Below are 17,720 nucleotides of genomic sequence, written 5' to 3'. Positions count from 1 at the left end.
TTATACACCTGGTCTTAAAAATGCCTTCTGTGTCAAGTGCAAGCTTGTAGTCCATTTCTCTACCTCTCAAGGAGCACAGGCATTCAGTCCTTCCTCCTCTTTTTACTATCATGCTCATGTTCTTTAGGACGGCTGCTATCTGATGGCCTTTTAGATCCACCGTGTTGCTTAGCTTCTTCCAGAAACTTGTCCAACCCAAAGGGATCTTCTTCAAATTGAACTGGTCCATCTCTGCCCCTCCCTCTTGTGTTACGATCTGAGTTAGAAAACTCTTTTTCAGAGACAAACCTGCAAAAGAAGAGGTGATACTGAGCGGATTGTCTCTTCAAAGTGGTAATTAAGAATATTTCTTAACTTTATTTTCTTACCTGTTGGTCTTTATTCGAGTCTCTAGATCATCACCATACATGTCCTTATCCAGATTTTTACTTGGTCTGTAGATACTTTGGGCCATATCCTTGCCACTTCTCCATGGCTGGTCATAAACATTATAAATTTCATCCTCTCCTCCAGCAAAGCCACTGTCCATACCCTGTGAAGAAGAACGAACAGCAGTGTAACACAAATGAGTCTGCAAAACTTCTGCTAATTCATTTTAACATCAAGATACACCGATGGTGTCGCAGATACTAAATCACACAATACCACTTAGTGTATCTATTTCAAATTAGTTGAAGCACGTAATTGGAATCTGAATGAGTCTGGGTCTGGGATTAAGTCCAGAGACCATGACACAATCATTGCAAGCCTCAATCAGGGCCACTCTGACTCTTCCAGAAAGTGATGGGCAGGATTACAGGCCATGTAATTACAGAATAATGAATCGTTTCAAGTCTTTCTTGCAAGTACAGCTGTATATAATAGCCAAGTACAACTGTACAGAAATGCGTATTATTCAGAATTTCTGGAAAACACGATTAAAGCTGGTTGATGCAGATGACACAGAGGCTTATGTGCAAGCAGAAGTGCCTGCTTGTTCACTTTTGATTCATCAGCTTTCCCTTTGGCCTGCAACTCTTTCACTGGAGATGTGAAAAAATGATCGACAAACTGCAAGTCTATTCAGGGCTTTTCTGAAGCCTAATCTGGGTTTTTCATCTCTGAATAGTAAAAAGTTCAGGAAAAACAAACATTGTGTTAACTATAGCTTCAGAAGGATTTTAAACATAAGCAGTAATGGGAATAGAAACTAGTTACTGGCTTCTGAGAGCAGATTTCCCTTATTCAATCAGTACTTTGTACAAAAGAAAGTGAGGTCACTGCAGCTTGAAGGCAGAATAGCCTCTTGTCACTCCCCAGTGAAGAAAAACCCACAAAAAACCACTTGAATTCAGTTAAACATTCAGAACACTTCTGTTGCATCAGCCATGGATAAAGGAGATCAACTGACCAATTAATGTAGAGACTTCTCTCAGAGTGTATCCACACCAACCCAAAGAACACTGAAGGGACCCTGTTCTGGACATACCCACTAAGGAAGGATGAACATGTTTTCATAGAAAGCTACACAGCTGTGGAAAGGTATTTTTACCTTGCTTTGGTTGAATAGCCTCTGGTCATACTGGATTTCATTGGATGGCCTGGGATTGGGTACCCCTAGGGCAATAACTTCACTGATATCTCTGTTCTCATTTCTCTGCAGCTTTGACCTGAATTAAAAAATTTAAGTCAGTAAATAATATTTGTTGACATACTCAACTGCAACTTGATCTTGCATTAGCTGCTAACATTTTCCTCAGAAGCCATATTTTGACTGTTGCCCTTCCTTACTGGGTAACATTTAAGATTTGTCTCCTGGCAAATGAAACATTTGGGAAAGTTATGTTCAGCTGGGCATGACATTTAAATTTGCTTTCCACTATCTGCAATTTACATCAAGCTGACTTGATGTAAAATGTCATATTTGTTTTTTTTGCAAGAACCAGTGTAATTATATCCTGGGAAGGCCAAGCAATCTAATTTGAAGATATTAAAGATTTTAAGCCTCCAGAAACCATTTGTGCTCAGAAATATCACTGTCCTGGCCAAGCAAGGTACTTCAGCCTCCATGCATAAATCTCAGCTTACTTCAAAAGGAACAGCTTCAAAAACCAAAGCCACTAATGGTACTCAGGTCTCAAGTTATATGATCCAGCTTTCAACCTTTGCTGTCAACATGTTAACTAAATCGGAATATACTAAAGTTCTGCTAAAGGAAAACCCACCCAAGCCCAAAAATCTGCCCCCCACCCTTCCTCCATTGATCTGGAAGATTCTAAATTTAGAAGAGTACTGCAGTGCACTAACACAGCAATACCATTTTATACAATGAATGAACAGTGCTTCATACCAGTAAGCATCTTTACAAGGTAAAATTCAGGCACTGACATCAAGCAAAAAGAAGCCCAGCGTAATAGTTGCCTTTGTGGGGAAGCCAGTGTCAGTACAGGAATAACACAGCTTTTTTGTGACTCACCTTTTGTCAGGGGCTGCCCTGGAAAGATTTCTGTCATGCTGCCTCTCTTTGCGCCGGTCATGTCTAATTTCATCTCTTTCTCTGGCTTCTCCATCCTCTGAACAAATCCAAGATTACTCATTATAGTTAATTCAAACATAAAAAAAAAATTGTCTAAGCCACAGATGTTGGCACAATGACTCTTTTACTGAACTTTTCAACAACTTGAACATGTGGAAAACCACAGCTTTTTATGCCACAAGTAATTAACTGCCCTTGACAAGCAGACATAGCCCACAACTATGTTTTCTCATTTTTCCATCTAGGAAATGGAAATACATGTCCTTCTAGGAATTAATATCCTAAAACACCTACAGATTATTCTATCATGCCTTTATAGTGTGGAAATACCATTCAAACACACAGGCATCTAAGTGCTTTGAAGAACATTCCATGACTCAGTATCAGAGAACCACTCAGGTTGGAAGGGAGTCTAGTTCATCCTCCTGAAAACAGGATCAACAAATATAAGCTATGTTGCCCAGGGCTTTGCCTATGCAGGTGGGGAAAACCTCCAAGGACAGAGTCTGCCAGACTCCCTGGGCAACCTGTTCCACGGCTGCTTGTCCTCATGAATGTTGTTCTCCTCACATGTAATTGGAATTTCCTGCTTTGACTTCTGACCACTGTCTCATTCTTCCACTGTGCAGCTTATTGAAGAGCTCTGAGCTCTCTGCAGATATGGGAAAGCTCCCATTAGGTGCCCACAAAGCCACACCTTCTCTTGGCAGAACGTGCTTCATTCTCTCAGCATCTCCTGACTATCCAGATGCTCGAGACCCCTGACAATTCTGATGGCCCTCCACTGAACTCACACTAATTTATCCATGTCTGTATTTTACCTAGGGGTCCGTAACTGCCACAGCATTCCAGATACAGTCCTACAGGTCACCGGTAAAAGGAAATGGTTATTTCTCAACCTGCTGGTTACACTTCTGCAGCTGTATCTTAGCATGCCCCTCGCATGACTGCTGCCAGGGCACACTGTTGGCTTATATTTAGCATACTGTCCCCTAGGACTTCCAGGTCCTTTCCAAGAGAGCTGCTATCCAGCCAGCCAGTTTCCAGCCTGTTGGGAAGAGGTTTAGTCCTTCCCAGCTGCAGGACTTGACATTTTATGATTACATCCTCCACCTTCTAGACAGATCATAACCGCTCTGCAAGTTCAGCATCTTGATTTTGGAAGTGTCATTTCAGTCAAAACATAAAACTACAACGGTTATCAATTAGTTCACTGGTTTAGGGCCTACCAATTGACAGAACTACAGTTTTGCAAGACCAGTCAGAACAATGCAATTACAATCTTTGAAAACTTAAAAGATACATCAGTTCTTGTAAACAAAGTTGCCACAAGCCTTTTCAAAAGACAACAGCAAAAACCCCAACACCCTCTGAAATTCTTAATAATGTCCTAAATCCGTATACACTGACATACTGCTGTGAGGTTCAAATCCAAATGCCATCAAACCAGCCAGTGAATTAATCAAATTCAGTGGCTGATCACATGAATACTTGGAAGAATAGATGTCATGCTTAGAAATCAGGTTACTTCTCCAAGCCCACACTTCATAGGGTGCTAGAAAACCCCACAACATACCTTTTTCAACATGGGTTTTGATCCCTGCTCTTCTTTCCCTGGCTTTCTGAGCCATTTCTCGGAGCTTTTCCTCATGTTTTTCCTTTTCTTTCTGAGCCATCTTCCTCTCCACCTGGGCACGCATCTCGACAGCCTCACGAGCCTGCACACATAAGATACAGTTAAAAAGACAGAAAAGTAGCACCTGGGATGCAAGCAGATCTTCTGTCATGGAGTCACCCAGTAAACAGGGCAAGAATCAAGCCACAAAGAGGAAGTTCAAAGCCAAACAGCCACAGCAGCTAGAGCTGCAAAATAAGACCCACAACCACTAATAATTAAACCCACACTGAGCCACTGAATCTAAGGTATTGGGGGGGTAAGACTGTATGTCTTCAGTTAGCCAAGAAGCAGGACAAGTGAAAAAATAACCTATTCATGCTTGATTTTCCTAAGGAAATAAACATTCAAAGAAGGTAAAAACCACATGGAAAAAAAGAGTTTAAAACTGACCTTTCTGTCAGCTATATAGAGAGCCTCGGCAAGCTTGGCAAAATTTTCATTGATATGAACAGTCTGCAATCCTCTGCCATCTGCAGCCAGACGCTTATCTAATGGAATGGTGTAACCCTACAGCGGAAACAGAAAGTTAGTTTGTCACAGAAACTAATATTATTTGTAATAACAAACATTATGATGTTAATTTTATAAGAAAATAAACACACACACAAAACTCAGAGCCCATCATTAATATGCCTCAATGGACCTCCTTTATAAGTGCCTTCAAATTCATACCAGGCAGTCCGAAGCTTTGCTCCAATTCTACACTGCCCCCAAATCTGAATCGCAATTTCCCTTTAACTTAGTTTGAGTTCTAGTCTTTGCCTTGTGTTAAGAACTACAGATAGTAACTCTCCCAGCCTCTGAGCTCTTTTACCATTTGTGCTTAAAAATTGTTTTCCCTAGTCTGTTTTCATACCTGTTAAGAGCTGATTCAGAATAAGAAGGTAAGGGGCAGAGCTGCCACAATATAAGAAACAACAAATACTGATTTTGCTCTCAAATGCTGAAATCTAAAATTATTTATAGATGATATTTTAAGATTCTTTAGTGAGCTCTGAAAAAAAAAAATGCTTTGGTTTTAGCATCTGTAACCTAAAATTTGATCTACTAATTATCATCAGTCCTAGTTATACAGCTGTGTTGGGATATGGAAAAAAATCTTAACAAAAATCCAACATCCGAATATGCAGCTTTTCCTTCTTCCATTTGAGAAGGCTGCCTCACAAGAGCAGCTTGCTAAGTTTGAGAATGATTAGACCAGTTACTGCAGCAAATTATAAATTCTTCCTTCTCTCTGAATAAAAACTTACTGGCTGATAAAAATCAAAGCATCAGGACATACCTACTCCAACAAGAAATAAAAACAGCTAAGCTAACCAGTGATGAAATCTAGTTAGTGAAAGAATGAAGCAAGTGGTACTTTCCATGAACTTGGGACTGCAGTATTAAAAAGAAACATGCTTGGTTCTCTGTAAATTGCCCTTCCCTTTTTCAGTTTAGATGAACTTACTTTTTGAGCTCCAGGAACTTTGGTTTCAGAGTCCATGCATTGCACTATTATGGGGATTTTAACTAATGCCTTTTTTAGGCTCTCAAAAATCTCTGCCATGAAGCAATATATTCTCACTTCTGCACTCTTGTCAATTTGACAAGTCTTACATGCCAGAGAGAAAAACCGAGTTGTACAATCACGTGTTCTCCATGCTGGAAGCAGCCAGTTTACCTAACTCTAGAGGTTTAAGCCCAGTATTATTCAAGCTGATACCACGCACAGAAGTCTCCCAGCAGGGTGCAACACTAGAAAGATGAATTTATGACAATTTAATTACCTTTGCATTCTTCCAGTTTGAAATGCATGGAGGAATCTTCCACTCTTGCTGCTCTTTCACAGTCATCTGGATTTAACAGAAAAAGCAAAGTAATCTTTAGATTTACAGCAGAAGGAAATACTGTTTTCATTCTCAAATGCAGCTATGAAAACTACTGAAATAAATTACAGCACAAAGTTCAGACTACTGCTACAAACCCGCAACGCTCCTAGCAGCAGTAAGATGCTAATTTTTGCACTGTACCTTTGCCAACACTGAATAAAGCCACAACAGTTTTTCAACTGTCCTCTTAACTTTCTTCACACAGGCCATAACTCACAGCCAGCCTGCTAACTTTTGCACTTCTAATGGCAGTCAGAGTTGCAGGAAACTGATGAACACACATCTCTCAGGAGGAACTAATCCTTGATAACACAAATCAGTGTTGTCAAGGATTAGCTTGTAATGTTGCCCAAAAGCAGTATCAGTGTACCAAGGCTAAAGCCTCAGTCAACTCATCCATGTCAGGAACAAATCCAACAATGCAGCCCTGCATATAATATATGAGAAATCTACTCAACCTTTGACAAGGTACATGGGAAGACAGCTACTTCCACAACTGCTCAAACAAACAATACCAACCAAAAAGACTGCCCTGTGCACTGAGATTAGCACTTAACATCACATCAAAAAAACACTAAGAAGGTATAAAGAAATGAGCTACATGGAAGTTGGATTTATGAACCCACGCAGAACTTAAAACTGGAAAGAACTATGGCATTTCATACCTTTCTACTAGGGGAGTGCATTACAGGTGCTGGAGGAGAAGGTGGTCCCCGGGGAATCTTCTTATTAATTCTGAACAATTAAGAAAATACTTACAATCAGCATGCTGTGTTGAAATACACTTCAGAATCTTCCGCCACAAACAAGTTTTGTATACTTACTTGAATCTTGGAGGCTCCATAGGATCCTTTTGCATTTCCACCATGCGAATAACTCTCTGTTTTGCTCCAGAGTTGAAGGCAACACCTTGCTGAGACGGTGTGTACCTGAATAACACAATCAAAGTGTTCAGTTCTCTGCATACAGCCAGATATTCCCTGCCCACCATTTTTATCCAGTTCACTACTCTAGCTGCATTTTCAGTTTACCCACACCAGTTTAAGACTATTCCACTGTGAACACTAGGAACAGGTAACTGTACAGAGGATACTGGACTGAATGCAGAGAGTCAATTACACCAGACAGAATCTGTCTCCCTGGGGCTATATTCCCCAGTTTCAGCCCAGATTCTGAAGTAGAAGAAACTTAGTAGACTACACAGAGGATGCCACAATGCTCTTTACCTATGTGTGAATCCCAGGTGAGTACTTACTGGTTATTTAAAAACTTCTTCACATAGTTTTCTTTTTCAGAATTCACCTCAGGCCAAGTCTAACCCTGCCATGTAATTTTTCTGTTTGTGGAAAATCATCATAAATATCAGCCTCCTAGTAATTCCATTTCCAAATGCTCATTTTATGTAAGAGAATAACTTTGTTACATGCCTTGTCTTGAAACTTCCAGTAAAGACTGCTTTCAGGGCAGCATCATTAATAGTGCTCCCTGACAAACCTGTATTTTCTTGCTAAAACAACATCTTCACAAAGTGCCACAACTCATGACATGTTCATCACACTTCAAGCTAGGTTCTCGTTAGTAAGGTAATTCAAAATATAAAAGCCAGTTTCATATTATTTCCATAAGAGCAGAATTTAAGAGGAATTTGTTTGCAGAAATTCTTCGAGGAATATCCCAATTTTAATCCATTTTATACAAAACACCTTACATACACCCCAGCACGACATACCGAATGTACTGTGCAGGAGCTAGTTTGTCAGCTGCTCGAACTGGCATGGCTGCTGCAACTTTTTGGGAGACTGACTTCTCCAAGGCTGCTCTTGTCTTCTCTGTTATCTGAAGACAAAAAATACCACAGCATGTATCTTGTCATATATGCAAGACATACAATATATCACTCATAACGAGGCACATCCATGCATATAGTACCTCTCTAATTGCCTCCTCATCTGGTCTTTGCAGTTCAGGATCATCCACGTTCATGACCTCTTTTGGCACAAGGTCTGTGTATTTGCTGTAAATAACCTGGAAGACATTGTATTTTATTAGTGCCAGTGAACAGGAATAAAGGTACACATATCAAAAGGAATTTTTCAGGCCTGGGTTATACTGTAGGTACTAATTAAAACTTGCATAGAACTCTAAATGCGTTACAATTACATACTCTTCAATGACTCCCCCAGAACAAGAATATACTCAGGACACCATTTACTTAAAGAAAATAAGGAATCTGATTAACATAATTACATAAATCACTCTCTGAGCTGGGATTAGACATCAGTTTCTTGCTTCCCTTTCCTATTCTTTTCCTTTTTCAGGTTCCCCAAACGAGATAAAAAATACTTAAGAATTTGATACAAGACTTTTTCAGCAGCTACATTTTTACAACTTCATTGTTTGCTATTTTCTTGAAATAATAAATGATTCAGAAATCTGTTCTTGACAATCTCCCTTATATAGGTACTTCAGTCTTCATACAAGATGCAGCTAAAATTGGGGCTTACGGCTGCTAACAGTTAAACACAGCGGAAGAACAGTATTAGATGGTTACAGAAAAAAAAAATTAAAATTATTGCATTAATGCTTCACATTTGTCCACAAAATAACATCAGAAAGTCTTAGTTCAAAAGGTTAAAAGTCATTACAACTATTATTTCAAGTTCATTCTGTGTCCAACTATGAAACTGACCTTTAGCCTCAGCATTGATTTGTCATACAACAGCCATTTACTGCTGCTCACCCTTCACTCCTAAAATTTCAGTCCTTTGAATTAGTATCAGTAATATCCTAGCTTCCCAGATGCTGAAAGACATCTGAAGAGCAGTATTCCTCTAAGGTAATTAAATCCAAGTGTCTTGCTGCATGAAGAACTAAGTATGCTGAAAGAATCCCAGAAGACAAAAAAAAAAAAAAAGGTCTAAGAGGTGCTCTAAGATCTACAGTAAAATGAGGTACAAAGGAGATGCATGAACTATTTAAACTCTGAATTATTGCACACAAAGGGTAAGCTGCATTAATATGGAAGAAATCCATAATATAGATTAGAACAGGCTGAAAATACAAAAACTTTTGTCTCCATCAAAAACCTGATACAGCTGCATGTTCTAACTGAAGCTGGTTTTTGAGATAAGGACAGGCAGATAAAAATGTTGCACTATGTTGTTTTTCTAAATATTTACCTTCTTTTCAGTAATGTTGAGATATTTTATTAATTTAAGATAAAGAGAAGACTTAGGTTGTTTGGTATTGTAGGATGCCCACCCACTCCCATTTTTCATCTACCAAATTTCAAATGAAGCATCAGCCTGTGTTTCAGATATGTTATTTTAACTGCTACTGAAAAGCAGAATCTTCTTCTAGGGGGAAACAATATTCTCAATTTTTGGTTCTCTCAGGCAGTCTTAACAGGCAGCAATTAGAGATCTGCATGCCATCAGAAAAAGAACCATCTTACCTAACTACTTGTACAAGATACTGTAGCTTATTGGCAATATTTAGATACCACTCACGTTCAGTTTCACAAGACACCTGACAGACATGAGGGTCTTGTCAGAAAAGTCTTAATTTGTAACACATAAATCTCTCCCATTCACATACTCTATACAGCCAGGGCAGTCCTGTACAGTACTCATCAATCCTACAAGTAGATCAAGAAGCTAACATCAGGCATTGCAGAATGAATGGTTTCTTCATATGAAGCATAAAACATTTTAGAAGTCATTACAATTACCTGGTTGTAAGCCTGGCACATATACAAAAAAAAAATTTGGCAATAAGCTCTCAAACCAAGCTCTATCACCAAAGGCAAATAGATGAGTAAAGACCATTTCTGATTACTGAAGCTATATTCCTGTTCTCTTGGCACGTTCTGTCACTAGTGACAGGAATCCCTTCAAAAATTGACTCTCTCTTGTAATCACACAGTAACAGAATGGCAGGGGTTGGAAGGGACCTCTAGAAATCATCTAGTCCAACCCCCCTACTAAAACTGGTGCACCTAGAGCAGGTTGCTCAGGAACATATCTAGGTATGTTTTGAAAGTCTCCAGAAAAGGAGACTCCACAATCTCTCTGGGTATCCCGTTTCAGTGCTCTGTCACCCTCAAGGTGAAGAAGTGATTTGTCAGGCTTTGTGGAACTTCTGTGTTCCAGTTTGTTCCTGCTCCCTCTTCTATCACTGAGCACCACTGAAAAGAGTCTGGCCCCATTCTCTTGACACCCACTCTTTAAATATTTGCATGCATTTATAAGATCCTCTCTTGGTCTTCAGCCAGGCTAAAGAGCCCCAGGTCTGTCAGTCTCTTTGTGAGAGAGATACTTCAGCCTCTCATCATCTTTGTGGCACTCTGTTGGACTCTCTCCAGTAGTTCCCTGTTTCTTTTGAACTAGGGAGCCCAGAACTCGACACAGCACTCCAGATGTGGCCTTACTATTGTAGAGGGGTAGGAGAACCTTCCTCCAAAATGTTTCAGTTGAATGCCAAATCTTGAGAAAAAAAAAAAATAAGATTTGTGATTTTTTTCTCCTCTATGCCACATCCTTGGGCCACCAAGAAGAAATCCAACTCATGTACAGAAAAATCATCTTTGCCAAAAAAGAAAAAACAAACCAACCAGAAGAGTTCCATTCCTTAATTTCACTCATTCTTGCCTCTTAATAAAAACACTGGAGATAGTTTTATGTCCTTATTGTCCTAATTATGGGGCCAGAGCACAAGTCTTACCAAAATATATCAATTATTGATGCATTATTTTAGCCTGGGTTTTAGTAATGTGAGTAAATAGTGTTGAAAGAACCTATAGCAGCATAAGAGGTAAGCACACCTCCTTCCAGCTAATGCTGAAATCCTTCATCTGGACAACCAGACAGAATTCCATCCTTAGATCCTTGAGGTCACGCATTTAGATTCATCGATGTTATCCAGCACTTCATGCCCAGAAGAATTCCTGCCAGCCCCAAACAGGAGGCTTGTCAGACTATCTCATTTATGTCAGCATTTTCCAAGGAAAATTATCTGAAGCAACTGTATTTTTAAATATGTAAGAGAACAGATGCAAGAGAGATGAACCAGTGCAACAGCAGAAATTGCTGACAAGCCATCCAGATACAGGGTGTAGGTGATGGAACTGCTGCCTCTACAAGAAGTCAGAACACTAAATTCAGTCTCAAAAATCCATAAACTGTAGCAAAAGCAAAATTTGCTTAACCCAGACCAAACAAGTAGCTCACAGAATAGGATCAGAAACTCAGTCTTGCTTCTGACATGTTGCCAAGTAACTACTTCTCTTAGCATAAAGTATTAAGACTGAAGAAATATTTCAATTAATACTACAGCCTTCAGGATAATGAAGCTTCTGTATGTAATCCTACTGACACCATACTGTCACAAGTTCTCACAGAGATTATCCCACATTATTCAAGACAGATCACTTAAGAACTATTCCTTATGTCATCTCTGCCAATACTTTTTCTCTCCTGAAAGACAAATCAAGCAATAGTAGTTCTGCTACTTCCAATGAAATAGATTCAAATTACCTAATTTTTCCAAGTTTTACTCCCTCTTGAGTCACAATACTTGATCTTTACTCTCAACATTTATATCCAGCTGGATGCAATCAGAATCAAGATGACCAAAAAGGCAGATCTCAGGATTAGAAAACTGTAATTTCACTTCTACAGAGACCAGATTTGGAAAAGCCAGACATCTCTTCTATCCTGGTAAATATGGCTACAAAATTAGAGTAATACTGCTTCAATATAGATGCCATATGGGATGCTAATGAATGCTGCTACAGATCTTCATGAATCAAACAGTGAATCAATGTCAAATATTAATAGATTGAATTTAACTTTACCTGTTCTATTTTTCTAACTCTGAACCAAATGAGGCACGGAGAAAGATCAGTCATTTTTGCCTAAAGCCTGCTATCATTTCTAGTTCTTTTTCAAATGCACTTAGATCCAAATCTGAGCAGTTCTGTTATATAAAAGGTAAATCTTGTCCTACAGTTAAGATGTATTTGACAAGTCATAAAAATGAGGGTTTAACTGCATTTTCCCCCCCCACTTGCCCTGCATCTTCCCCCAAATCACTCTTTTTACTTTTCTACTGATGTGCTCCAATTTTTTATGCATTGGGATAACTCAAATTTCTCTTTAGTATGAATTATTTGGTTATCAAGTATCAAAAATTTAGTCACAAACCCCTTTAAATGTAATTAGTATTTTACCACCCTCCTCTTAATGATTCAAGGCACTACATAAACCCTGACAGAACCCCAATGCAAGTCCCTTCAATAAAAATATTGCCACTGCTGTTTGTTTAGTCTGACTCTTTCTACTACATGAGAGCAGGGAGACTGATTTGAACCCACTTTTTTCCAAAGGTACTGCAGTAACTTATGATGCATAGGATAAGGATATGCTAGGTGTGACAACTTTTTTGACACTCAACAGAATACTAGTTAAATATAAAATCCTATCTTTCTGCAACTTTGGCAACTGTAGGATCCGTCTCAAACCACAACAACAACAACAACAAAAAATTATTTGTTTAAAAAGAAACATCTCCCCTGATATTCTTGGAATGCTCACCCTATTTTTTGTTTTAAAAGTGCGGCTTCGTTTTTAGCTTTTCTGTTAGATAGGTTTCCCCCCTTCCTCATTTCAGTAAGGCATGAAGCATTCAAGGCATCCTAAACTAAAGCAGAAGTCAAATTATTCTGAAAACTATTCATATCTATCAACTGAAACTCCTCAAGTGGACTTAGGAGACCCAAGCCTCTGGTCTCAATCCTAGTCAAGGCATCAAGATACAGTGTCACCTCTGTTTTTAGAGAGGCTACTGTATACCCGAAATTGAAGTTGGTTCCCATTGAAGTGGATGAGAACCCTGCCATCACTGAACTTAGCACAAAAAATGTGAAGCATAACTACTGGCAATACTTTCTGCAGCAATTAAGAAAGAAAAGAGCACCCAACAGTATTGAAAACAGCCAGAAGCATCCAACGTTTAGTAGGATACTAGGTGTAGTATTCTGAAAGCTGAACTGTGTTTTCTGTCTTTTTGCCCTCTCTCTACACACTGAAACAAAGCTGCCTGTCTTCAGGCTTGTTTTGAGTTTCTTGCCTCCACTGGAAAGCTCTCTATGGAAAACTGCTAAACTATCAACTAAGTTTTGTGTAGCAACTCTCACCATTTCTACCTTACTTTTTAATTACATAACAGAAGATCACACAGTGATCCCAGTCAAAATTCTTTTGTCTGCCTGACATTATTTCAGTTCTTAAAGTTTAAGAAAACAGTACACAATCCACTTGGTTAATGCCAGACCAATGATTTTAAGTATATACAATATGCATATACAACTTTTCCAGGTATACATGCCAATCTACACATCTGAAGAAGCATTACCTTGTCCTTCGATTGTCCTTGGCGAGCAATTGCATCGTACTTGATTTTTCCTTCTGCATCCACCTGAACAGCCAAAGCATTGGACATTTTCTTCTTCCGGCCCATATCCAATGGATACTGGGCCACATGAATTTCTGGGAAAGCACCCCCATCTCCAAAATCCTAGACAAAAGAAAAAGTATTGAATGATTGAAATACCCCCCCAAAAAAAAAATATTTCCCAGGGTGGGGAATGGAATGAAAGAGTGAATTGATTTTAACAAAACAAAACATTGCCAGAATACTCTAGTTAACTTTATTTCAGCTGATAAGAGAATAGTGCACTATAGAACTGACACTTATCAAAAGACACTGAAGTGCATAGACATCTTGCAGTAATTATTCCCTGCACAAAGCAACAGTTCTTATCATGTGACTAGAATGCACAGTCACTACATCCGACCAACAGTACATGATTAAGTATTTAATTCATATACAAGTTATTTATTAGAATTTCAAAAGCTTATCTTCTGTAATAAAGGAATTGTGGAAATACTGAAATTACAAAAATTTTTGGATGAAAATAACTACTTGTTATTTGTTGCTTTTCACACCATAATGAAGTTAAAAAAGCCTTCTGTTACTTTCAAAGCCTGCAGCTTTACAATCACATAAATGCCAGGCTATACCACTTCCTTACTTTGACCTAGCAAAGTAGGCCAGCACCCAACAGCCCAACATTCTTAAAGTTTCCTTCCTCTCTCATTCAATGTGTTGCTGTAAAAGCATTTAATGAACAGGTAACAAAAACTTCTTAAAGCAGACCATCCTGACACAGCAACACCAAGCAGGCACAAAGAATTGATACTATTCATAAACCAACTTCAGGCTATGTTTTCAAATGCAATTCTTTAGAGAAAGCCTCTGCTTAAAGCAGCATGAGTATCACCCCCTCTCTCTGCTGCAATGGCACTACTCATGTGGAGTCTGGTAACAAATCAGACTGAACCATCTCCGTGTCCACCATGTGACCAAATAGCTAACACCACTGCAACAGAATGTAGTCTGAGGCTGGAATGAATGAGCAGAATACTTTCAAAGAACATGCCTATGCCATCTTTAAGTGCTCACTGAAATAGAGCTTCAGGTATTAAATGTCTTTCACTGGGTGTCCTGCATTCAACATTTAGTTACAGAATGAAAGTTCAAGTATTCACCAAAACAAGTCAGTCATTTCTCAAGACAGAATAAGGATTAAAATATTAACTTCAGTAATCACTAATGTAGCGAGGGAGCTCTATACTGGGTATAATAAAGGTAAAATCTTTAACATCCTATGATTTATTAAATGCTAAACCTACATAAAGATGTTTTCTGGAGCTACTATTTGAAGCCACCTTATCTAGCACTGATGAATCACCATGGCACAATGCTGGCTCCCTCTTTAAGAAACTGAGACTCAAATAAATAAGGACAAAGCTGTTAACAGCTCATGAAATCAGGGTATTTGGGAACAATGAAGAATCATACACAAAATATTGTAGCAAAACCACAACAGTGTGCCTTGTCCTGAGAGCACCGGCTTGTGACTCACCATAGCAGGTCTCAGACATTACTGCCAAACTTTTGAAAATCTGCAAGGTCCTATCTCACAGTCAGAAAATATACTAAACCAGTTTTGTAATCGGAGCTATAAGTCTGTATTTTCCCTTCTACCTTTTAACATTTCCAGTTGAAATTAAGTTAAGCCGGCAAGGATTACAACACAGACGACATTGTCCAAAAGCCTTCTGCCATACCTTAACAATAAGGATGTGACAAATTTTTAAGTTTCCTTCCAACTCTAACAGTTTTCTGTTCCAACTGCAGCTATCTGTTGTTATGTTAAGAGCAAAATACAAGAGTGTTCTCTGATTATACTCCCCTTCACTTATTCCAGATAAAACCTGGAAGGAACGTTTAACAAATCACAGAGAAACAATATAGATGTCTCTCAGAGGATCCTGGCATTTGGACATTGTAAATTGAAAATACCACAGATGTATTTCCATATTACAGCATAATCTCTGAAGGGAAGAATCCTTATAACATCCTCTTTATCATCAAATGTTTTAAGCAATCTGGTGAACTACAACTTCCCCCAACCCAAGAATATATCAAGCAATTTGGATGGAAGTAACACACATGGTACGGTTTTGCACACTTCTGAGCTATGCTCAAGATGCTTAAGAATTTACGTCTACTCCTGAAAATATACTCTTTCTCTTCTGATTAGCAGACACACTACTACAGTCTGAATTTAGTATCTACCTCTAGGACCCGTGGTATCCATCCTTTCCGGTAACCATAGGGGGGAGGTTCCCTTCGTGATGAGACTAGAGCAGTCTGCCTAGATCTTTGAGCTCTTGCTCTTTCTTCCAGTTCTAGCTGGTCTTGAGACAGCTGCGTTGGAGCTGGCAAAAAACTACATATGCCCAGACAGACAAGAAAGAAAAAAAAACACAGAAAACGTTAATTATCATAAATTCACTTGGTGACACTCAACTATGCTTCAGTCTAGTACTAAATTATTGCTTTCTCTACAATCACTCTATACAGATTAAGAAAATTTAAGAAACTTGAGTACTGCATTCATAAATCTAAGAGCAGTAGCTTCTGAGATTTTAAGGCCAAAACCAATGTGTGCTGTCTCAGTATCCTGGAAGATTCCTATAAAAACTGATGCTAAATTCATCCACATTCACATCACGTCTGAATAGGAGTGTGACAATGCCCATTAACCAACAGGAACATTACATATGACTGTGTACTCTTTCCACCACGGAGCAGAAAAATAAAGTATGCCCCTAGCGCCAGCAAGTCGGCCTTCTTTTCCCACAAGGCAAATGCTCACAAAGAGACATGTCAACAACCTCCCCCCGTAACACCAGATACCTCCCGGCAAAAACTAAGAAGCTAAACCTCCATTTCTTGACTTCCCACTTTCATCTCGTCTAGGTTACAGAGTCTTTTTACGCGTTTATTAACGAAGCGCCCAATTCCGAAAACGTCTGCATTCTGGAACAGCCACTGAAGTTGTACTCCCGAGCCTTGCGAGAACCGCAAATAGCTTGTAACAAAGACCCGCCGCCCTCATTCACGGCAAGGAAACTTCGACAAAACCCCCACGGATCCGATCACCTCCGGCCGAAGCGGAGACGCTCCTTCTTTGCGCAGAAAACACGCGAAGGACCCAAAGCCCCGAACCAGCGGCAGTCCCGAACACCCACTCCCACCAAAACATGACAAGAGCAGGGCAGGGCGGCTCCCCCACATCCGACTCGGCCCGACCCTCACCGCCCTGCCTCAGACCGCGGCCTGGCCACCTCGCGGCTGCTGGCCCCACTACCCAGCAGAGGCAGCGGCCGCGCAGCGCGCTCCTCACGCTCAGTCTCTCTCGTCAGCCGGAACCTCGCACAGGCGCTGAGAAGCTCTATGCAGACCCAGAAGAGCAGTCACCCAAAGCAGGCCGGGCAGTGCCAGCCAGACCTACCTGGTGAGCGCCATCTTGCAGCCTCCGTCGTCTTCTCAGAAGCTAGGCCGCGGTGGAGGGGGGCGGGTGTGGGGTGACGGCAGCTGCGCATGCACCAAGCCCCGCGGTTGGTAGCTGGGATTGCGGTCTGGGTGACGGTGACGCGCACGAACGCAAGGTCCGGCGAGAGGTGTCGTTCTTCCGTCTCCGCGGCGCTGGGTGCCGTTAGGGCAGCTGCCTGCTTTGGGGCGCACAGGACTGAAGAACGGACTCTCTCCGTACAGGCTGATGGCGAGGCTGCAGCCACCCCCGAGCTTGACAGCCGGCTGAGCTATGCGGTGCCCGCGAGAGCGGGCCCGGGTCTGCCGTCTGACGGCCACAATCTAACGAATCCTCCCTCAGCCAACATGCACAGTGTTTGGCCCGCTTGTACATCTTCTCAGGCATTCGTGGCCTCTTGGGCAGCGGAGATGAGCCCGATGGAAATGGCCCAATCCCAAGAACACCATACGAGAAGAGCAAGAACAATACTGATCCTTTAGTAGGCGCAACTGTTTAATATCTTTATCAATGACCTTGAGGAGGAGATTGAGAGCACCCTCAGTAAGTTTGCAGATGACACTGAATTAGGTGGGAGTGTTGATCCGTTGAGAGGGTAGGAAGGCTCTTCACAAGGACCTGGACAGGCTGGATTGGGCTAGGGGGAATGGAACAAAGCTGGAAGTGGGTGGATTCAGACTGGACGTAAGGAAG

The 17,720-nt window shown here is 40.4% G+C and overlaps 1 protein-coding gene across 1 annotated transcript; it reads right to left on the bottom strand.

Moving 5' to 3' along the window:
- Positions 1 to 75: 75 nt before the first annotated feature.
- On the bottom strand, positions 76 to 15,928 carry SNW1 (SNW domain containing 1; the record flags this gene model as incomplete). Its single annotated transcript, XM_054380659.1, has 13 exons — positions 76 to 288; positions 369 to 532; positions 1,532 to 1,649; positions 2,456 to 2,552; positions 4,092 to 4,233; positions 4,584 to 4,700; positions 5,963 to 6,028; positions 6,730 to 6,799; positions 6,889 to 6,993; positions 7,794 to 7,900; positions 7,994 to 8,089; positions 13,478 to 13,639; positions 15,767 to 15,928. Coding segments are annotated over 13 exons (1,611 nt in total), but the record flags the coding sequence as incomplete, so codon positions are not given.
- Between the last annotated feature and the right edge of the window lie 1,792 nt (positions 15,929 to 17,720).

This window comes from Indicator indicator, chromosome 4 (assembly GCF_027791375.1).
Source record: "Indicator indicator isolate 239-I01 chromosome 4, UM_Iind_1.1, whole genome shotgun sequence".
NCBI classification, from domain to species: domain Eukaryota; kingdom Metazoa; phylum Chordata; class Aves; order Piciformes; family Indicatoridae; genus Indicator; species Indicator indicator.
The sequence above is the reverse complement of the archived record's forward strand: the minus strand, read 5'-3'. Positions and strand labels throughout refer to the sequence as shown.